The 23,468-nt window shown below is 37.4% G+C and overlaps 2 protein-coding genes across 2 annotated transcripts; both read left to right on the forward strand.

The window, feature by feature from the left end:
• Window positions 1-5,910: 5,910 nt before the first annotated feature.
• On the forward strand, window positions 5,911-7,947 carry LOC102225692 (short stature homeobox protein 2-like). The gene is made up of 3 exons (XM_005796784.3): window positions 5,911-6,247; window positions 6,537-6,694; window positions 7,434-7,947. Exons 1-3 carry the CDS (start codon window positions 5,911-5,913, stop codon window positions 7,845-7,847), a joined length of 909 nt encoding a protein of 302 aa, XP_005796841.2. The 3' UTR covers window positions 7,848-7,947.
• A 3,740-nt stretch (window positions 7,948-11,687) lies between these two features.
• micall2 (MICAL like 2) lies at window positions 11,688-22,592 on the forward strand. The gene is made up of 17 exons (XM_014475338.2): window positions 11,688-12,023; window positions 12,204-12,252; window positions 13,276-13,417; window positions 13,532-13,698; window positions 13,780-13,910; window positions 13,998-14,489; window positions 14,565-14,749; window positions 15,595-15,655; window positions 16,071-16,258; window positions 17,154-17,258; window positions 17,396-17,460; window positions 17,615-17,738; window positions 20,194-20,296; window positions 20,459-20,532; window positions 21,094-21,208; window positions 21,309-21,355; window positions 21,434-22,592. Exons 1-17 carry the CDS (start codon window positions 11,881-11,883, stop codon window positions 21,511-21,513), a joined length of 2,271 nt encoding a protein of 756 aa, XP_014330824.1. The 5' UTR covers window positions 11,688-11,880; the 3' UTR covers window positions 21,514-22,592.
• The last annotated feature ends 876 nt before the right edge of the window (window positions 22,593-23,468 follow it).

Raw genomic sequence — 23,468 nt, forward strand, 5'->3', positions numbered from 1 at the left:
CACAGAAAGTGGATCTCACTCCATTGACGGTTAATTAACCATGGCGATAACTGGTGACAATCACACAGACCAAAATGGTCTTTGGAGAGTGTAGCGTTTCAGAGCGCTGTGATCCTGGTGTGGTATGTAGCAGGACATGGAGACGAAGGCCAAGCTAAAAAAGATGTTGACGTTCCCAAACCGGTGGGTCAGTGCATTTTGTCAGAAAATTATTGCGGATAAATAAATCAGATGATTGAAACGAGGATTCCATCGTAGCATATTCTGTTAAAAATGCAGCTGTGAACACATTTAAATGATGGGAAAAATCTCCCTCTAATTAAAATGCATCTTCAGATTCTTTACCCAATCATGTCCTTCACAGCCGTATCTGCTCGTCTCTCACCGCTTCTTTTGTTTCATGTGTTAATTGCACCTGCATGGTGTCCAGTGACCAGCCAAAAAGCTCTGTTTATGGTTATCAATCAACCAACTTACACAAGTCGTAGCAGCTTGGGGCCTTGGTGGGGCGCCAGCATCCCATTGGCTGGACATCAGTGAGGCGGAACAGGGATGAGTGACAGTTAACAAGGAAGTGGAAGGGGGGTCACGGGGGTGCCCAGACTACTGACAAGCTAACAACCTCTACCTTTATTTATCTTAATAGGGCGGATGCCCTCAAATGCATCTGTTTATTTGTCTACGCTGAACATATTCATTGGCAAGTGTACGTGCTTCACGTATCAAGTGGAATTTATGAAGTAAAAAGAAACGACAAAATGTGAAAATTTAAAAGCCTCAAAAAATATAAAGTTTCAAATTATTTCAAACGTGAATTCAGAGCAATTGAAAGGCAGGGAGTTTTAAACTGGAAGTTGGTTATAGCAGTAAATATCTATGTTTTTGGTTCTTTGTCGAGGTCTTCTCTGTTTTAAACTAAAAGTTTAAAGCTGTTGGGGCACATTAAGTATCTCATTTTTCTTAAAACTGAAGTTACTTTGCCGAGTTTACCTGAAGTGTGAAAATGGACAGTGAGTGAGCAGAAAGCAGGAATGCGACCAGCAGAGGCTTCTCTGCGTCTCCAGAAGGGGCCCTGATGTGCCGCTACCTGCCCATGCACATCTGTCCGCTCTCCGTCTTCCTCTCAATGGCACCCTCGCCTTAGATCATCTCCTCTTCCTCCACGCTTGAGTTGCACTTGGATCGGATGGAGAGAAAAAAAATGCAGACCAACTCTCGCCTCTCTTCTCTCTGGCACTTTGATGTTTCAAGTGTGATTGCCCTTGGATTGTGGCTGCTTTCCCTTGAAGGTTTTGACATGAAAAGCAGGCTGGGCTCTCAGGTTTATCTCATGGCCAGTGATCCAGGACTAAAACAATCAACCTGCTCACTCTGGGATACTATTACCAGGGAGAGTGAGGCACCAGCCATAGGGGCTTCCTCAGCCATGAAATACATGTTTTGTCCAACTTACAAACACATTTGAGGTGTGTTGATTGAATTATACCAATTCATGGCCCAACTAATAGATTTTGGGGTTTTTTTGTTCACGCATTTGATACAAATGTCGATTCAAGCAACTAGAGTGCAATGTAGATGTGTTTGCATAGAGTTGGACAAAAACGATCCAATATTTGTAATGGATTAAAAAGAAATGAGAGCAGTGATTGCAGTTGAGATTGACCCAATCTGATAAGTATAATGTGACACATCATTAACAGTAGAGGCATAAGTGACAACCCTCAAGCCTCACTTATACTTTCATTAAATATTGAGTATGTGCTCATTGCTGCTCCAGCCTGAAAATTACACCACACAGATAAATTCCCATGACAGCGGCTCTGACGATAATCATCCATCTTTGCATGACATTTGGCAGAACGCTTCTTTTATGAGATGAAGGCCCATAGTAGTAGATGAGAAAGAATAATAATCTGCATTGTTCGTGATCACTATTATATCAGATCTTATCATACTGAGGGCAGATAGTTAATCCACTTCAGCCATGCCTGTCAGTAGGGGGGGAATATAGACCACATAATTTAATTAAAAATTAATTTTCGCCTTCACATTGAAGTAGATTTTTGCATTAGACTATGAATTCTAAAATAACTTTTAAATGTGGATATTTCGATCTTTAATCCAAGATCAGCAAAGTGTTGTAAACCTGTTCACCTTTGTCAACAATAGTGTTTTTGAATTCAATGGCGACATGTTATTGCACATTAAATACACACCCTGACTTTACAAACCTTTAAATAATCTGTTTGTTTTAGTTCCTTTTTGCAGTTCAGGAAATGGAACTTATACCTGACGGCTGTTGTCAGTGAAATGGTTTGAGATTTTTCTTTTCCTCTCTGGTTGGAAATAAACAGTAAACAAAAAAACTATCAGAAGTTTGGATTGTTTTTAACTGTCATTGATTTATTCTGTATGGGGGGGAAACCAAAGTGAATGAATGTCACAATCTTTGATTTGGCATGATGTTGAAACAAGTTTTGACAGAGTTTCTGCATGTGTTAATTACCACGTTGACATCAGCACACAATGGTAATATGAAAATAATCTGCTATGTTTTTATTGTCTCACGGTAATGTAAGATTTTAAGGTGTAACACCACCGTTCTTTTGTAGGCCCGAGATGTATAAGCTACTTAAAATTCTTAAAAGAAAAATAGGAAAAGTCCAATTTATTTGACTCTTGGCTTTGCTATCTGTTTCAATTTTTCTGTCCCCTTCTATATCTGTAATGCATATTTTTTGTATCAGAACCATCCAAGACTCATGTGACATGAAAATCAAATCAAAAAGTGATACCATATTGCAAACATCTGACTTTAAAATCCAAACCTTTACACATTGAGACTTCAGGTGGACAATTTTCCTAGTTTAAACTTTATGAAATGTTTAAACCAGCCTATTTTAAGTTTGTGGCAAGTGATCTGGATCACATTTGGGTTTGGCCAATTCCCAAGACAGTGCAGTCCGCAGGTCATAATCTGGAAGTGACTTCATGATTTTCATTCAGCAGCTGATCCAGAGAGTAGAAATACCAACATGAACAGGCATTAGCAGCAAACAATCTTATCTTGATGCATCATTAAGAGTTCCACCAGAACGACTTCTGATCAGCTACTGCCAGAACCAATCCCTCTAGTTTTTGTCAATTTTGGCCCCAATTATCCAAATCAATGGACATTAAAGGATTATGGTCTGAGGTGTATTTAATTTTAAACCAGATGTCCCTAAGTCACCAATAAGCAAAACAGGGACACTTATTTCATAAATCTATAACATCTCAAATTAGTCCAGACTTAAGTATACCAAGCAGATGCTGAAAAGAAACCAACCTCTCAGCTCCACCCAGCCCCAGTTTTTAGTTTCAACTAAAGATTTGAAGAAACACAAACTGCTCTGCAGCTTATTTCCTCCACTGAGGCATCAGTTTGGTGTTTGAACAGGTGCAGATGAAAGGGCCGCAGGGGTGATGGAGTTTCAAGCCTTTTTTTGCTACCTACAGAGGACCGACCGTCCTGTGACTCACCTGAGCTCTGGCCAGCTGCCTGTCTGATCAAAGCCACCTTAAGTTGCCTGTTTTATTGGTGACAACACCGACAGCTGGATGTTTCCCCCATCATCTGAACAGTCAGCGAGGTGTGTTGTTGGCTGATTTGTGTCTCTGGATTAATTGACACACCTGGGTTTAATTCACACAGACAGAGCTCATCGTCTCATCAGAGATCCGTCAGCGCTAAGCTGCAGCTGTCTCGCTCAGAGATGAAAAAAGTGTTAATAATCTTCCTGTCCTGACTGTTAATGTGCCGAGGTGTAGACATGGAAACATTCTTCATGTGTTAGGCAACACTTAATTGCAAATAAAAAAAAGTTGTGTATGACAGTTGGATGATGATCAAAACTCAGTTTTGTTTCTCTCACAGATTTTGATCAATTTCAGAACTTTTCAAAAAACGCTAATGCACTATATTTAATAGAAAAATGTTCAATGCAGATGAGCAAAACCAATTAATTTTATCATAATTATGTTAGCTATCAAACCAGTAAAAATAAAAAAATCTTGTCAAATCTGAGAAAAATTGCTAAAGGGATTTCCACACCAGTTCTGCCAGACTTAACAAGCAGGTAACTCAAGCAGGTAAAAAACATTTTTGTAAACAAGCTGTAATGCTTACAACGGTATCATAGCACTTAATTCTCTTGAGATAACGTCACGATAAGAACAGAGTCAAGGAAAACTTATCTTCCACTCTTCATGCTATTTTGCAGCTACACAGTGGCACAGCTGTTTGTACTGAAAGTGCAACAGGAAACTTCACGGTCCTTCTACATGCAGTTTGCTTGATTGCATGTCTGATAGGTTGACTGGTCATTCTACGCATATGGTTGTGCTTTCTCTGTGTTGCTCTTTGATAGAAGAGCGGTGCAGGATGTACCCTGCCTCTCACCCAATGATCTCTTGAGATTGACACCAGCGACTGGGAAAGATTATTTAGATAATCAAAATTCATTCTTTACATGGAGTAATGTTGCATGCTTCAATGAATTTTAACGGCTTGGGTGTGTCTTCTATAGATAATCATGTTTTTTTTTTCTTCTGAAGACATCAAATCTCAGGCAACATTGATTATATGCACTTAATGTAACATTTTGATATGGTGATATGATGTGGCTTTTTGCCCAGGGTGGTGCTGTCAAGGGGAGACATAATTCTATCAGTTTTACCCCATATAAACTAGAAGTTGCTTATTCAGTGAATCCACTGACTGGAAAATAATAACAATGTCCCTGCAGATATTTCTGTTTTCTATGGAGCCTGGATGGCATTTTTGAATTTAACCATGAAGTTCAAAATCTTGCTTTTTTAAGAATGAATTCTATTCCATAGATTTTAGACCTATTAACCTTCACTTTAAATGTGAAAATAATTTCCCCTACATATTTAATGTTCTTAATATAATTTTTTTTTCTATTTCTTAATATTTATGATATGTTGCATGTTGAAGAAGCTGATTTTTGTTGTGGGAGTGAGTGTGTGTTTATTTTCGTGTGGGAAAGCAGAAAAAGGGGGCTTGCCCAAAACCCAGTGTGTGCAAGAAGCACCACTGTGTATGCATGATAAAGCTACGTGGTACTCAATGTTTTAGTAATTTCAAAAAAATAAATAAATTAATTAAATCGGACATTTTAAATGAGAAAATCACCTGAATTGACACAAATATAGTACTCAATGTTGGAAAGGTTACAAATATGCAGATGCATGAAGATGAAAAGGTTCAGGACAAACAGAATACTGGCAAAGATTTTAAACAGCTGACAAACTCAGAGGTTTGTTAACCGGTGTGTTTGTTTTGGGACCTGTTTTTCAGGGTCTGCTACTCTTCTGTTTGCCTTTCATCCCACAGAACGGAGCAACGGTTTTCAAGACTTCTCTGTTGCAGTGGTTTGTTTTTATGGTTCTTGACACGGTTTAAGCTGGTCAGGTGATGGCTCGGATAGCTTCTTGGTTGATCACGGTGCCTTTGGTCTTACTCACTGACACTTCAGAAGCCAAAGATGTTTCAACTTGTCCCAGAAGAAGTCTGAGAACGAGGATCATACGCTATATGTCAGAAAAAGATTGTAGGATTTATGTTGTTAGAAAAGCTACAACAAATAAAGCGAGTATGGATGGTGTGACGGTATTTAAGAGGTAAAATAAAATCCATTCCCATAAACTAAGCCCTGTGTGTTTGGTTTAATGTGACCAGGTAGGAGGGGGAAGCCAAGGTGAGACCACCTCCTACTCAAGCTTTACCTTCACTTTTTAAGCAACACCTTCTACCTGCACTGAGTGCCACAGCCACATATAGCAGCAGCAGAGCCTGTAGCAAAGTGGATACATTGTTGCAGTTATACTTTTTTTTTTTTACCGTGGATGCTGGGATGCATGTCGCCATTCAAACAGCATCCCACTAGAAGTCACCTTGGCCCTTATCTGAGGAACATCATCAAAAATTGGACTCTTAATCAAGAGGACATGTTCAGCCCCAGTCAAATGGTGTCCACTCTCTTCCCTGCAGTTTTTCATTCTCCTGCAGCTCACTTTTTCCCTGCGTTCCCAGCCAGACTGAGCACTCCACCTCAGTTCCTGATTCCTGGGCCCTTTTTTAGCTACGAATCCCTGAGGAATTACCTTCAGCCAGAGGCTTGCAAAGAATCTTTGCTGCTGGCCACACAGGCGGTTGGGATAGGACCACTAGCAGAAAGCGAAGGTGAGTTCTAACCTCAGTTAATTTGGCCAAAAATAATTCTCTTTCTGTGGTTTTGGACTTACTAAGATAGAGCGCAGCCCGAACTGGTACCCACAGCTTTTGAGACAGTCTGTGAGAATGAGTGTAAATGTTTACAAAAGACGGTCTAACAGCTCGTAACTAACAATCAATTATCAAGCAGTGTTAATGTGAGTCTAGTGATTGCCGCACTAATTATCCAATCTAGGGCCATTAGTTCCCCGTCACCCGTTGGCAGTTGTCTAATTGGTTCTTGTCCCATACTTTCCAGATGAACAGAGGCCAGTGAAGCAACGGCGGGCACGAGCCAACTACAGCAGCTGGCAGCTGGAGGAACTGGAGAAGGCTTTCAAAACAACACACTACCCAGATGTCTTTATGAGGGAGGCCCTGGCCCTCAGACTGGATCTGATCGAGGCCAGAGTTCAGGTAAGTGGTGCTCTGAATGTCTGCTGGAACTGTTTCACGATCATATAAGTGGTGAACATTTGAGAGTCAGGCTGCACATGAAGCTTTTTTATTCCTGCTTTTTCTATTCTGTCAAAACCATTCAGAATGAGGGATATTATTGCCTTATTCAATCACTTTGTTTTAGATTTTATTTATTTGCTTTTTAAGAATCTGTACTTTTAAAAATGTGTGCCTCCTGCGTGACAAAATAAAGTTTTACACATTACTCTCGGGGACAATACACAATTCAAAATAGCCAAATTTTCCAAGCTTAGCACTATGTTTAACTTTATTCATCCTGCACCTTCATTTTGGACAATTAAACGCTTATTTTTCTCTTGAAATAAAGTCTTGGTAACACGAGGTAAGGCAAAAATCAAAAAAGTGAAAAGTATTTAAATGAGATGAATAGAATCTGATCATTTTTCTCTGTCATCTTGAATAGCATCGGACATTTTTAGTCTTTAAATACAACTTCCATATTTATTTTCTCTTAATACACATTACTGCATATTTAAAAAGACAATTACCAGACTTTTAGAATAATAGAATTTCAGATTTTGTTTTTCAAGAAATCAACTTTAAAGGTTATGCATTTTAAAAAATTGTGAAATTTAATACTTCAGTGTCTTGTCAATGAATTTCAAGTTCTTTTAAAAAAATCTACATTTTCTCACATTTCATGTCTGCTAATGTATTTTCTTTCATTTGCGTAAAGGTTTGGTTTCAAAACCGTCGAGCCAAGATGAGGCGGCAGTTAAAAATCCAAAGCCAGCTCGCTCGGCCTCTCATGAAAGGAGACGATGGCATAAATGAGCAGAGGAGCCCAGATTTCACACAGACAGAAAGTTGCAACAGTGAGCCTTGGGAGAGACAACAGGAAGAAGAGATCTACCCATGGACAAAAGCGTCGGCTTCTGTGTCAAGTGTACGGAAGCAGCCTGTGACCCTGAGGTTGGGGAAGTGGGAGAGGCCGGAGGGGCACAGCTCAGAGGAGCTGCGCTCCTGCAGCATTGCTAATCTGCGGGCCAAAGCCAGAGAGCATGAGGCTGAGATCCATAACACTGTAAACATGTCAGGCAGTGACTTACAGGCACAAACGCAGGAAACCGATGTCATTCCCAGTGACTAACAATGTTCCTTCTTCCTGTTTATACAGAAAAACTCTGGACATCATCAGTGTACTGAACTGTTTGAACTTCTTGGCAAACATGTCGTCACTTTGCCTTAAATAACAGACCATTGACTAAATAAATTATATTAAATGTACAATTTCTACGAAATCATTACTTATCAGATATTTTACCATACGAAATGTTGTTTAAAATGGATTTATTTTTTCCTCTTAATTCATGTAAAAAAAAATCTTATTATTAATCTTTATTAACTTTGTGAATAAAATTGTACTAAAAATAACTTTTAACGTTTAAAATAAGTATATTTTTGCTCAAAAAGAGTTGAATGTATCCATATTTTTTTTTTTTCTTAAAATTCTTCTTTTGACATTCATTCTCTAAAAACACATTGAATGATACTGGATAAAATATAAATTTTAACTCCCTATAGTTAGTTGCCAGATACGATGGTTTTTAATTATTTTGCATTTTATTACATCTAACTCCATTAAAAATGCAAAGCAACCCAGATTTGTGTAGTTTTAATTCTTACATTTAGTGTGGAGGTTCCTGCATATGCACGCTTGTAATGAAGAAATAATATGACAACAATACTCATAAAGGTATTATGTACTAAAAGAAGTAGAACAATTAAAATTCTTTGATTCTTTTCTTTGTATTTGGTACATTTATTAAGAATTAAACAAAATTTTGAGCTTTTGTGTTATTCTCTCACAGAAAAAATGTTAAATGGACCTGAAGTCAATCAAAAAAATTTAAAAAGAGTGCAAATTGTTGCACAGATATTGCTCAGTTTTAACGCTGAACAAAATCAGTGTTAAAACAGAAGTGTGAGACTGAAAGGAACCACTAAAAAGTTTGTGTGACTCCCCAAAACCAAAACTCACAACTAAATTTGAGTTGTGTTAACTTGTTATTTTGTTTTTTTTATTAACTTGTGGAGGACAAAAAACTCACAATAGTTATAAAAAAATCTGCAATTACTTAACAATCTATTTTTTTATTATTAGCATTTGAAAATAAATATATATAATATGCAATAGAAATGTCTTGTTAGTGGTGGCGTGTGTTGGGGTGTGTGTGTGTGTGTGTTTGTGGAGAGAGTGTTCAGCGGGCACCATAGGTAAACATTGGGGGCACAAACAATAAACCAACCCCCACAACACCTGCCGGCCTTTCGTCATGGCACCACTGATTCTTTCAGTTTGTATTTTCAGTGTAACATATCACAATTGCATCTGTTGAATGAAGTTAGAAATTCTCCATTTTATTTAAAATCTGGTCATTTTATTTGCGCTCTTGTCTCTGAATGCAGTTTTCAGCACATCTTAAATGTGATTGATGGTATGTTAATAGAAGGCTCCACTGTGCTGAAGCTCTATCAGATATCAATGACAAATGACAAATGCTAACATCAGGGCAATGCAAAAATGGGATACAGTCAAGTAATTTCTAAATGAGTTTACTAATGACATCCCTGACCTCTGAGGTTACAGCCAGGATGTCTGCATGTAAGAACACAGTCCTGTCAGGAAAAGGCGGAAATAGCTAAAAAATGAAATCATGAATCCTGGTCCTATTGAACAGACAAATTCCACAGACAACTCTTGACTATTCCAGGAGCTGTTAAGCAATTAGGTTCTTATTCTTGTCTTTATTGTTAATTCCACACTTTTCAAAAACACCTGTAAAACTACAGAGGATAAGTCTGATTTTACCCTTAAGTAAATACCAACTTACATCCAATTTTTTTTTTTTGTCTTCAGAATCACAGATTGCATCTCAGAATTACATCAGTATTAAATCTGTTTTTTTAAGTCATACTCTAGATAGGATAAAAGCATAAGCAAGAAAAAAAGGCACTTCTTTTGAAGATTTGCTTTGCTGATTCTAGTTTGAATCTTCTTTAAACAGTCATCTTTAGGAAAGTCCTCGAACAGTGCAGTGAGATACTGCCCCCTTCTGGGCATTAAGATGCTCCCACAAGCAGAAGAGATGGGGTTTAGATCAATCTGAAATATTTACATTCACTTAAAATAAATTTACAAAATCAAGTAGGTTGTATATTTCTTGGCAACGTAAAACTATTTGCTTTAGCAGCCATTGTCTAAATGTGGTACAATAGACAATAACCTATAGCGGTGACAGTTTTTGAGTGAGTGAGGTCAGTCTGGGTTGCTCACATTTTAGACTCAAATTAAGCTCTGGTCTCACACTAATTACATTCCCTGAGTCAGAGGTTTGAACTTTGTCTGACAAGATCAGTGGGTCAAATTTTTCTTTTCTAAATGGGTTAGGTCCAACTTTTTTATTTCATGTTAATGTGGAATGAATCTGCCCCTATTCTAGCCATTTTCATATCCTTTATAATGCTTATATACCACACTTGTAATATAAGCATTATTATAACAGTTTTTCCTTATTTATACAGTTTAGGATATGATAATAAATGAATAGGTGCAAAAACAGCTGAATTAACTGTAAAATGCTAACCTACTTGACAAGTACAATAATGGTGAATGTATAACTCCATGATCTCTATGCTAAAAAAAAGAAAAATCAGTTTAATCTTCATAAAAATGAAGTGTTTTGCTCTGATAAGCAAACAAACAGATCAATTTATTGTACTTAACAAATTGATCTGAAGAATTAAAAGTTGTGAACTGATCTGATAGCAACTAATCTGAATTATCATTACCCATACAATATTTGGTCCCACAAATGTGAATTTTCTCATATTTGACCCAAATTATGAGAGTTTGGTTTAGCTCTTACTGTGAGTAGTTTGTGTCATTTGGCAATTATAAATTATGCAAGCAAAGAACATGTGTGGAGTTCCACAATGCTCCATTCTTGGGGCTACTTTTACTGAATATCTATGCACAATCCCTATCACTAAATGTGTCCATAGTGAGAAAAAAAACCGCAAGGGAAGAGATCAGCACTTAGCAGATTTAATTATTCTAAAAATTGCACAGCATGCAAGAAACATAGCTGCAGTTACAGAACCAGACTTGAATTTCAACATTCACGTAATAAATAGACATGAAACCTTCTTAAAAAATACATCATGCCAAACATCAGAAAGAGCTCACATCACTTATTCAATTGCTCCACTATGACCTCCAAGTTTGTCTTAACATACAGTTTAAAATGAATTACCCTAAAACCAAATACATTTCAGTGGTGCTTGTTGGATATGAAATATGTAATCAGGTCAGAGACATAAAACTGTTATTTTCTCTAGAACAGAAATTAAAACATTATTGTTTACAATAGCTTTCCAATAGGCTAATTATTTTCATAAAAAATGAACAAGTGGTTTACAAGATATATTTTACATTTTCCTTTTCATAAGATGCTTAAAGTTTTTGAATCATTAGCTGTACTTCTTGTTATTGATGTGTTTTTTGTTCCTTTACTTTCCTGTAAACTACATTACATTATTCTAAATATGAATACCTGGCCTTGTCTTGTCTCAGAAAACAAAACATCTTTCCAATAATAAGGCTGTAAGAAATTGTAACAGCCCCTAAATGTTGAAATTCCATTGCAATGAACTCCAGCTATGCTGTGAAAATGATATTAATAAATGTCTGCTCCGCTTTGTGTTGGTTTTAGGTTGAACAAAGTCAATTACATACATTAAAACATTCAGCAGTTAGGTGGAAAAGTACATAAATCATTAATAGAACGTTATTCTTTTCTTTTTTTTTTAGTCCACTTAAGGGCAAGTTTTAATCAGCGGCTGTGAATGACGGACTACCATGCCTATGCCAATTAGTGTAATGAGCTGAGAAACCCACACCACTACCAGCAGAAACTCTTCCCGGAGAGTCAGCGGCTAGTCAGAGTAAAAACGAAGGAAACAGGACGCAGCTGCAGCGGCACAGTTCACGGTCAAACCCCCGAGCAGGGAAACTTTGTTTTTTTTTTTTAAACTCCCCTTTCCTTTGCTTCCACCACAAACGCTCAAAGCTCCGCCGTTTTAGTCTGCTCTGAGTCTGAGGGAACCGCGTCGCTGGAAGCATGGCAGCCATCAAGGCGCTGGAGCAGTGGTGTAAAATTCAGTGTGATGGTTACAGAGATGTTGCCGTTACTAACATGACGACTTCATTCAGGAACGGACTGGCGTTTTGTGCTCTCATACACAAATACAGACCGGATCTCATGTAAGTAATTAAAATGTGTCAGATTGGATTATTTCTTTATTTTGTCTTGAACAAAGACGTTCTGCTACACTCAACAACTGAATGGTTTGTTGAGCTGTCCTGAAGATGAAACGTTTAAGAAAATATCTTTACTAGTTTTCTGTAATTCATTTGTTTTGTTTATTTTTTTCCCCCCCTCAGAGATTATGACTCACTAAAAAAGGAGGATGTGTTTGAGAACAATAGACTGGTAAGACATGAAGTTGTTCAACATTTAGTTTACAAAATGAAGCAAATTTTAAACTGAAGCAAACCTGAAATGTGTTCCAAGACACACATTTTTATTCAACCCGGGTGCATGACTGCACAGGCAGTAGTGGGCAATATTTGTTCTGTCCGTGGCATTTCTGTTGCTCGTTTAATAATTAGCTGTTGGTACATTTTTAATAGCACAGTCTACATTTTCACTTCAGATTTTCCTGCATTTATATTCTTAAGCTCATTTATTTGGATAACCTCTGGGTGATAAAAGCAGAAAGGTTGCTCATTTAGTCCTCTGCCATGGTAGCGGTTTCCTCTGAGAGTTGGGTCTCCTGCAGAGTACTACTCTTTGTATTACTTCCTTGTTGTCCTGGATGATCCTGGCAGTCAGCAAAAAACCTGATCTCAGGGGAATGGCTGTCCAGCCTATTCATTTTGAATGAAGCTTGCTGTCATCTGCTATTTGATCCACATCATGATGGATCTCTCTGTACTCTTCAGTGCTACAGGACAAACCAATTTGAGGTCAGGAGTAGAATGTTTGATTAGGCTAAGTTTTAAACTTCTGTTAATACCCCCCCACCCTGTGCTGAAACATGAGTGAAGTAATTTACACTCCTCTATATTTCATGAACAGTATCATGTTGCTTTTGGTGTTTTTTTATTTATTTATTTTTTTAATCTTGAGTCAACAATTTGTCAGTTGCATGTGGTAAAGGTAGCTTTGTCTGCTTTAATTGTTACCAAAGCAGGTCCGTCTAGACTGATAATGAACAATGCTCTGGTACAATTCCCCACAAGCTGGCAGGAAGTTGCATTCATTATTCATCATCCTTTTTTGACCTTTCTGAACCTCAGCACTGAATGCTTCCACTCTATTTAATGTCACTTTGTTATATGTTCAACTTACTGAAATAATTATTCATTGCTAGGATAAAGTCTTGCACTGTTTTTGTGTTGTGTGGTAAGACTGGCTCTTGCATTACATTTGCAACATTTTTTTTTTCTTAAGGCCTTTCAAGTTGCAGAAGAGAAGTTGGGCATTCCAGCTTTGTTAGATGCTGAAGACATGGTGGCTTTAAAGATCCCTGACAGGCTGAGCATTCTAACTTATGTGTCTCAGTACTACAACTACTTCAAAGGACGACCTTCTAGTGGGTATCTTTTCCTTGGAAATTCTTTGTTCCATAAAAAATGTCAAACATTGGTCATATATACAATTTGTTGGAGTGTATCTTTCTCTTTAATAAAGTGTAACTTCTCCTTAGTTGGTGGAGTCAAAAGGCCAGCAGAGGGCTCCAAGGAAGAGCCATCAGAGAAGAAAAATCAACCAGTGGTCACCAAAATGTTGGAGTCTAAATCTGGCATGGAGAACTGTTTACCTTCCACTGTCACTGCTCGCAAATCACCAAAGGTGGATGGAACTGCTGTGGAGGTTAATTTTGTTTGTCTTTTAGTTAATTATCAAACACTAGATATTTGTTTTTTTTCATTTGAGTTTTTTTCTTCTTTTCAGAGAGTGGTTTTGGCTGACAGTGTAAATAAGACTGGAACTCTTAACAGCAAATGTGTTGCATGCAAGAGTCACGTCCACCTGGTGCAGAGACACTTTGTAGAAGGAAAACTCTACCACAGAAGCTGTTTCAAGTAAGGGAAGTCTATTAACGGGAATGTTTTTTGTAATATACTGTATATATTTTTTCCATTTGTAATATAAATACTAAATTTCCTTAGGTGCACTGAGTGCTCCTCCGTACTTCATACAGGAAGTTACAAACCTGGGAAGAATCCTGGCACATTTGTCTGTAACACCCATCAGAACAGTTCCAAAACCTATCTCTTGAATGCAACTGGATCATGTAATTCGGCTGTGCCACCAGACTGTGCTGTGAAGACTCTTCTGGCACCACCAACTGCATCCTCTGTGCTATCAGCCCCAATCAATGCTGTGCCAAAGTCATTAAGTCCTGCTCCGAATTCCCAATCTTGGACAGCCTCAGCCCAGAAGACTCAGGCAGCCAGGCAGAGGTTTTTCCAAACTGTGCCGCATGTTGCAGGATCTTCAACTGGAAATGGGAAGCCCATCATGTCCTCGGGAGATCCAAAGGTCCCTCTGAGTTCTGGTGATGGAAACAAGGGTAGGCAGATGATCGGAAAGAAACTAGGTGGGGAAAACTGCAACAATAACAACAAGAACCTGTTCACTATCAGATCTGCAGAAAGTCGGCAAGTATCACTACAATAGAGTCTGTTTCTATAAATATGGACTTTATTTGATTGTGAGGACTTTTTCCTTTGTAGATTTTGTGTTGACCCAGTTTCAAAAGACTTCCCTGGTTTGAGGAAGAATAAAGGCAACCAAGACGCAGCAGGAAACTGGGAAAGACAAACCGGTACCAGCCGAGCAAACAATGATGAATCACAATGTCTGAAGACTATCAACAAGGACAACACCAGGCCAACGGCGGTACACACAACGGCCAAAGGTACGCTCCATGCAATTTCAGATTACTTGTTCTTGATCCACTATTTGACATGTTGCCAACACCCCCACCTCAACATCATTCTTTCTGTCTGCCTCAGACATTTATAGAAAACAAAGCTCTTTTGTCATTGCTGCCCCATTTTACACAGCCAGAGCATTTGGCAGGCTTTTAGCTGACATTTCTGCCTCAAACTAATGAACTTTTATTGAACTGTCATTCTCCTGGGATGGATGCATGTGAGTAGTTGTCAGTGGGTTTGAAGACTGGCACATAATTGTTGGATTTAATTGTGAATGCTATCAGAGCTGTTTAATATTTTTTTTTTTTTACAGTGACAAGTCTTTTGGACTTGAAAATTACCTGCTTAGTTATATGTACCTTGAGAATCCTGCAAATTACAAAATGTGATTTGGATCTCTTTCGGGGAATCTTTGTGTAGAGTATTCGTCAGTCTCGTGAGTGAGATTTCAAGACGCTAGCTGCTGGGGGGTGGGAAACAAAACAAAATCATTGCAAGCATGACAGTTTAAAAGATAAAGACTTGAGATGATGGCAATAGTCAAAATTTTTAAGAGCTATACTTGATATATGATACTTGAGGTCTGGTGGCTCAAAAAGGGATATGCTAAAAATAAATGTTTGTTCTTTTTTTTTTATCGCACATGTAGTAGCAGTGTGTGGCAGGTCTTCTGTTAGTTGTAATTTGTAGTGCTGCCTGTAGATGACTCTATACTGCAGTTTTTTGTTTGTTTTTTCCAAAAACGGTTTACTTCTGACCATACAGACAGGCTGCTTTAATTACATGTTTGCTTTTTAATAATTTTTTTCCCTGCTTCTTTCTACAGGTCCCATCTACCAGGAGTGGCAAACAAATCTCACACCAGTGAAAACTGAGCAAGGATTAAAGTAAGTGTTTGCAAGTATATTAATATTCACTAATGCTAATTAGTTCAGACACAAGTCCAGGGGTCGCATTAGTGAACTAAGTCTTGGAAGAATGTATGTGTCTGACCTCTCAGCTTATCCACTCTCTAGAATGCAGACTCGCAGAATTTCCTCCATTCCTCTTGTTGACTGGTTCAGAGTTCAGCCGCTTGCTCTGTCTCCCATCTTAACAAGCCCCAAGGAGTGCCTGGCCTGACTGTCTCTCCGCTAACTCTTAATTTTAACCTCTCTATTCATTGTTTCATCTTTCTCTACATCATTTTAGTATTACAAAATACAAGGTGAGGCAGTCGAATCTGTTTTCCATTCTTTGAAAACTTTAAAGCATTTGTTGTTTTTGAATTGTTTTATTTTTTAAACTGTTTCTCTTCTGTAGAGCTTGTCAACCTGAACATCCTTCACTTTGCTACACAATCACAACTTCATGTAATGTTCCCATTGGTGCAACAAGGCCTCCTGCAGGTCAAACACCTGCACAACCTCCAGTTGCCTTTGGTCTGTCTGAAACCATCTGCTTAAAGGAAGTCAATCCCAGGAAACCCCTGCCTATTTGTGAAAGCGTCGGTGAGACTTTTATTTGCATAATGATTACATCAAGCAATTATAACACATGTTGTGTTTTTGATTTATTTTAGTTTTTTTTAATGTAGCACCAATTCACAATTGATGTCACTTTGAGGCACTCAGATTATTTTGCCTGATTCAAATTTGTCACGTTCATTTCAGTCCGACACAATTGTGGTTTTATCCACTTACATACATTTCAGTTCAAATGTAATTGATTTCAATGCACAGCTTCATTGAGTCAATGCTACTATAATAAAATGACTCTTTACAGCCTCTGGACAATTTATGCAATCATGTTAATTTTAAAATGAAAACGTCAAATCAATATGAATATCACCTGAAATCCTGTCTAGCTAAACATAACAGCAGTATTCTGTGGCGTAAACTTTATAAACTTCTGTACATTGTCTTGGATCTGATGTGGGATTTTATCCTATTATCACATGCAAATTGGAGGAAAAAAGAACAGGCAATGGACTCTTGACTATTGTACATGGTCGGTATTTCTTGTCTAGCACCTCTGAAATCAAAGTGGGTGTTATGAGCCATGTCAGAACATGAAAAGGTTAAATTCTAATTCTAATGTACCTTTAAGCTACAAGTACAAATAGTACCGCACAGATATTAAAACAGCTACATTAAAGGCACGAGATCAGATTTTTATCAGAGAAACACAAACCTCTGCTCAAACTTTCCTAAAATGTTGTCAGTTGGCTTGTAGTTTCAACCAGTGGTGTGAACTGAAGAGTGATGCAAGAGGAACATCTGTTCCATCATGGGCATAGGCAGATGTAAATGTTGTTACTGAGATGAATCTCTAGCAAGCAATCTCTTGCAAGAACTTCTGAACTGCCAATCTGAAATGTGTAAAACCTTCTGTTCTTCCTCTTAGGCTTAAAACAAGCTAGTTGCTCACCTGTGAAATCCCCACTCAGACCTCCAGCTGTGGAATCTATTAATTCAACAACTGCTTTAGACATTCTCGAGAATCCTTCAGGTTGGTTTCCACTTGCTTTTAAAATGATCAAAGCCAGACAGTGTGTAGATCTTGAGTTTTTGTAAGTCAATTTTGACAATGCTGTCTGAAAAGCTGGCATGAAAGGACCATCTAATCCTGTTTTATCTACCTCTTAGCTGCTAAAAAGGGAAAGTATTTGTCACCCACCGCCGCCTTCAGGACTGAAATGAGGTCACCCTCTGTAAGTTCCTCCATTAAGTATCTTAAGAGATTAATTAACACTTCCGCAAATATGCTTTCATTACATTCTTAGTGAAAAATTGTGGAGCTTCTTTAGGTTAAGAGTAAAAATGTATAATTAAAATAATCTTTCTTTTTTTTTCCCCCCCGATCAGTGGATGTTTCATCACATTCCAGTAGAGCAAATTGAGAAGGAGCTGGATGATATCGAGATGAACCTGGTTCAGCTGGAGAGGGAGGGCATTGAGCTGGAAAAGCAGCTCCGCAGCTTTGAGGAAGGTTGGTTAGCCTTTTCCAAAAACTGACACTTATTGCACTTGTTTTTATAGAAGAATAATTTCAGGTTTTTGCTCAGACGCTTTCAGTGTTGGATTCTTTTTAGAAGATGCCATTTTATGTTTTCTATTAAAGAAACTTCACTAAAATGTTCATTAATTGCATCCAATAATTAGCACTCAGGTCTGTATCTCTATTCATTAAGTATCATGTTCCTGCTGTTATCTAATGTTTTTATGCTGGCATTTAAGATGAGCTTCATTTTTCATGTCAGACATTTGTTGGTCTTGGAGATGAATAATCCACTGTCCACTCAGTGGTCACCACTCGCTTATTTTCAGCAAATGATATACACCCAAATATATTTTACATTTGTATGGACTTCTGAATCCCAGGGGGATATCAGAGTTGTGCCCCGATTGCCTCACACATTCACTCACTGTCTGCAGGGTAAATTACCTGCCATCTCTATTACAGTTATTGCTGCCAAATGAGGTGAGAGGCACAGCCAGCCCACAGAGATGCAGTCTCTCCTTTGTGGTTGTGGGAGTGGGGGACCTGATTGCTTTGCTCAAGGTCAACATGACTGGATTTTTGCAACATTTAAATATTAAACTTTCTAGCTGTATAAACTCTCTATAATTAATGTATATTGGGATTTGATGCACAAAGGATCATACGCGTCATTCAGGAGGTGACAAAATGTATTCAGTTGTAGGTAATCCCTAATTACAGCACCAACGTTTACGCTGAATTGTAGGTTTATGTGAGTTATGAGCTCTAACTTCCTGGTCACTGCATCAGGTGTGACCTATTGGCAGAAGAGTCCATCCAACTGGTCCATTACAAAGTGTGAATGTCTGACCACTAGAATTATGGTATTGTACAATATATTGTGCACAGTGATTGCAATTATGGTTACCATTCAATATAAGGACAGTGTGTTACTTTAACTATTTATAATTTTTTATTACTTCATTTAATATAATTTGTGCCTCTCTTTATATATTTGGTTATTTGAATTGTGAGCATGTAGGAAGGTTGTTGTAGGGTTTGGGGTAAGGGTATTTCTAGACTATCAGTTATCTCTGTCAACTTGTATTTATTGTTTTACTTTTCTGTTTTATTGTTTTAAGGTTTGTTTCAACAGAAAAATCTGATTTTGCTTCTTAACTAGATTTGGGACCAAGTATCAAATTGGAACCGGAATTCTCAAAGTGCATAGGAACCATTGACTAAACAAATGTATTCTGGGTCAAGACAAGTACTTCTTTTGGGGGACAAAGTGTATTTTATTTAATCTACCAGTTCAACTACAGTCAGTCCTAAAGCTTTGACCTATAAATGACCTGATCTTTAATTAGATTTTAAACTGGTTTAATTTTAATTTCAAGTGTGGGAAAAACCACATGGCACAAATTCTACAATGTCATTCTTCATTAAACAAAGATGAACAAAATGTAAGAGTTCAGCTCAAACGCTAAAAATTCTCCTCACCATGACTGCATTATCAGGCTGGGAAGATGAAGCTATTATTGAAAAGTATTGTGCCTCTCAAGACCATTGTAGGGGGCTCTGTAATGGCCTTTAACTCATGTTGATTTCCATATGTCTCTCTTAATCTCTTTGAGTCTTCCAGTCTTTATAAATATTTAAACAGATCAGTTCATATTTTTTTCTTTTTAAATATCTTAAGTTGGTGATCAAAATCAAATCTGAGCTTCATTTTGGAAATTTCTCCCTTGATCTCAATGCACTCCTGCTCGATTGAAACCTTGCATAGCATTTCATACTGCTACGAAACCGTATAATAGTAGATTTTTATAACTGCACATTTTAGAGCAGCTTGTTATGCTCTAAAGTGTTCAGATCAAGTAAGAACGTTAAGCACTTATGTTTTATAGGGAAGAAATTAATTTTACAGAAAAATGTTTTGCACTATGTGCAAAACATGTTAAATACTAAAATTGCCAAAAGTGACTATTAGATTTGCATCTTTAACTCCATCCCAAAAGGTGAAGCACTCCTGTCCCAAACTTAAAATTCACAGAAATCTATCTTGTAAATGTCTAGAATAAGCCAATCATCTTATAAAAAATAAAATATTCTTTGTGCTCATTTTTAAATTTATTCACATGAATCTTTGATGCTGTCATTGTTCACCTGAAGAGCACAGTTCTGAAGATGTACATAAATGCTTCATTTGTCCTTGCAGGATTTCTTTTACTCCAGTTGGACACATTTAAATGAGATCTGTTGACTTGTGTCAGCCACCCAGAACGGATGAATTGCATTTACAAAAAAGTAATCACTGGAAGTTTTGACTAAAATATTTTAGAACTTTAAATGAACTGCCCCTGATTGCTGTGTACATATTAATGACTGTGAGTTGTACAACTACTAATTCCAGAATATTAATATCTTCTGAAATACATCTTGTATATCAATCTGTTTGCAGAGGGAGAAGGGGACATATTAATGGATCCACTGATGGTAGACTGGTTTAACCTCATTCGCAAAAAGCAGATGTACATCAGGAAGGAATCTGAGCTGGTTTACCTGTGAGTAATACTTTTTAGATGCACTTTTTTAATGTGTGTGTGTGTGTACGTACATGTGAACTTGCTTCAAAGCTAAAAATACCAGAGACTTGTGATCTGTACCCGTAAACACAAACTGCATAATTTAAGATGTCTGGTAGCTTAATGAACATTTTATTGCAGAGCCAGGACTCAGGAGCTGGAGCAACAGCAGCCAGGAGTGGAGGTAGAACTTCGGCGGCTGCTGGAAAAGCCAGGTAAAAATCACCAAGATTTTTAACCTGCTTCCCAACCAGGCAGGCCTTTGTCCCAATTATGAAACGCTTTGATCACCAGTCACCATAAGCTGTGGGCATACTGCTTTGATATTTGATAGACTCCTGAAAGTGTTTCTGTTTAAAAGTAGGAACACCTTCCTATTCCTTTTCAAACAGAAAAGTAGTGGCAAGCTCATTTTTGTTTTTGTTTACACGTTTTCGCTTGTCTTACTGATTTCTTGTTTTTAAAAATAAATGAAAAGTAATTATCTACCATACAATATATTTTGAAAGAGTTGGCTGTGGAATTTGAGATATAAAGAATACACTAAATGCATGGTTAGTCTGCTTGGTTAAGGGAAATATCTTTAGTTTGCAACACAACAGACTGAAGGCATGGAGAGAGAGAGCTCTTTTCCATGCAGGCGAACATGATGTGAAAATGTCAGTGTATAACAACTAGCTAATATCCAGACTCAAACTTTATACAGTTTGAGTCTGGACTTGAAAACGCCTCGCAACAACATGAGAGTCACGACTGTCTATATAATCCAATCGCAGATCACTTGAAGTCAAGAGACGAGCAACACAGGGAGAGGAAGCTGCTGCAGCAACTGATGGAGATTGTGGATGGTAGAAATGCGATTGTGGAGGTGCTTGACGAAGACAGGTTGAGGTAACATAATGAATATTTAAGAGTACTTTTAAGAATTTGTCAAATGCATTTTGTAGGTTTATGTGGAGCTTATTTTTATTTATTTATTTTTTTTCATCAGGGAAGTGGAAGAGGACAAACAGTTGAATAAGATGATGCAAGATCTTGGTAAGCACTTACCCATCAAAAAATACTTTTTTTACAAGACACCTTAATAAGCCATTTTATTTTTTCCGGGGAGAACAGGAGTGAAGACAAGCAAAACTAAAAGGAAATCCTCCATCTCAAAAATCTTCAAACGAAGAAGCAAAAGGCGGGTTGAATGATGATTGAGGAAATGTTATGTATAACCTTTCAACATTCTTCTAAACAAAAGTCCTGTTTATAAAATTGAAATGAACTAAAATTGAGCAGTGGTTGACGTGTAAAGTGTTGGTTTAAAATTCACATTCAGTTCTTTTGTTTGTTTGTTGTTTTTTTTTAAAGAAGGCTTAGGTTTTTCCTTCCAGGATTTTTCTCACACATTGCTTCACTGTTAAAATATTGTTTTAAGCGTTGTAAAAAAAAAAAAGAAAAGTTTATTCTATCAGAACACTGCACCCAAAGCCTTTCACAATTTAAGAATTTGTTTTGGAAAAGTATGAAATTGATATTCTAACTAGAATTTGATGTTTATTGCATTTAGTTAAACACTATCTTGTATTTTAGGTTGTGACCAACATTTTAAAATCTAAAGTACAGAGAAAGTCTGGCTGCTCTTGTATGTGCATGATCCTTCAAAAGTCTTGGTCCAAAATTGAACTATTTAAGTATTTATTTAATAATGGATTTTAACTAATTTACCTAAAGGATATTAGAGGTCTTCCTCATTAACTTCGAATGTGTCTGGAGCCACACATGTTGAGCTGCTGCAGGTTGTGGCTCATCTCCCGCTGTACTGTAGGTGGCAGCCTGGGTATGCAGTATCACAAGGCAAGAACTTGGGGAAATCCAATTTGCCACAGTACAGACAGTTAATTTCTTTGCTAATTTTATAAATGCCACAAAAAGTGTTCAGCTGTGCTGATGCAATAACATTATGTGAAAGAGGATTAGGCAGAGCTGTAGCTCATGGCTGAGGAAAGGCTTACAAACTATAGGTTGTATTAAGCATTTTATCTCGGAACCAGGTTTAATTAAACATTACTCTTTGCTGATATCTGCATCAGAATGGCTCCATACCTGAGCTATTAAAATGTTCAAAGGACATGTGGAGTTGCTCATCTGTGAAAATGTCTTTTTGCTGTGTTTGTGATAAAATGTTTTATAATTTTACATACACTCTAAAGGTGCTATTAAACCGTATGTACACTTTTCTATTTATTATAATTTAAAACTTGAAATCTATTCAATAAAAATCCTTCTAAGACTGCTATGCATAGCGACTTTTTTATTATTATTTTTACCCAGATTATTAAACTAAGGTGATCCCTTCCTTTTTAAGAGTGTTTTGCGATTTGATCCCAAAACGAGACGCTTGTATGGAAGCAAACTCCATGCATCAAGGCCAAGTGTTGACTTAAAAACAGCATTACATTTTGCTTTTAATAAAGCCTTTTTAAAAGCAAAGTTAAAATGAATGCAATAAACCGATGACAGTAAATTAACACTTCTCTCATTTTGAGATGCATGAAATCGTAACCACAAACTTGGAACAAAAATCTTTCTAGCTGAGCAGAGTTGGGGATGATATTGGTACAAAAAAACCAAAAAAAAAATGCCATGCGTGATGTGGGTGACAGTCAAGACTGAATGTGTGATATTAGAGTTAATTAAAGCTTTGCGCCCCATCTACTGCGAATGCTTGCACTTCTGCAATTAAGAATCAAAGGCGAGGGCTTAGTGTCGGGTGGGGTTTGGGTGGTGGGGGTGTCTAATACACGGCTTTAACAGGAATGGGGACCTGATTTGCCGAGCTCCTAGCGACAAGCATTAACAACAGCCTCAAATTAGAGGTACATTAATATTCATAAGTAAAACAATTCATCCTGTGAATGTGTGATGAAATGGAATCCTCTGAGGTGAGCTCTCGTGTCCAGGCTGCCATCATTCATTAAAATATGCCATTACCCATGAAGTGCTTAATCTTTATGAAAGGGTGGTAAAAATCAGTTTGAGGTAGAATCTCTACAACTGTTGAGCACATTTTTATATTGTTAATCCTGTACATTTTTAGGACTGTTAATACACTGATAAAATACACTTGGATTTTTTTTTTCTGAATGAAGATGCATGAATTATT

The sequence above is a fragment of the Xiphophorus maculatus genome, chromosome 16, assembly GCF_002775205.1.
Source record: "Xiphophorus maculatus strain JP 163 A chromosome 16, X_maculatus-5.0-male, whole genome shotgun sequence".
Classification (NCBI taxonomy): domain Eukaryota; kingdom Metazoa; phylum Chordata; class Actinopteri; order Cyprinodontiformes; family Poeciliidae; genus Xiphophorus; species Xiphophorus maculatus.

Coding starts and splice junctions, on each gene's coding strand:
- micall2 (XM_014475338.2), top strand. CDS start 11,881: ATGGCAGCCATCAAGGCGCTGGAGCAGTGGTGTAAAATTCAGTGTGAT. Junction 15,656..16,070: donor AAAACTGAGCAAGGATTAAA/GTAAGTGTTTGC, acceptor TCTCTTCTGTAG/AGCTTGTCAACCTGAACATC. Junction 17,259..17,395: donor CATTCTCGAGAATCCTTCAG/GTTGGTTTCCAC, acceptor TCTACCTCTTAG/CTGCTAAAAAGGGAAAGTAT.
- LOC102225692 (XM_005796784.3), top strand. CDS start 5,911: ATGCTGGGATGCATGTCGCCATTCAAACAGCATCCCACTAGAAGTCAC. Junction 6,248..6,536: donor ACCACTAGCAGAAAGCGAAG/GTGAGTTCTAAC, acceptor CATACTTTCCAG/ATGAACAGAGGCCAGTGAAG. Junction 6,695..7,433: donor TGATCGAGGCCAGAGTTCAG/GTAAGTGGTGCT, acceptor ATTTGCGTAAAG/GTTTGGTTTCAAAACCGTCG.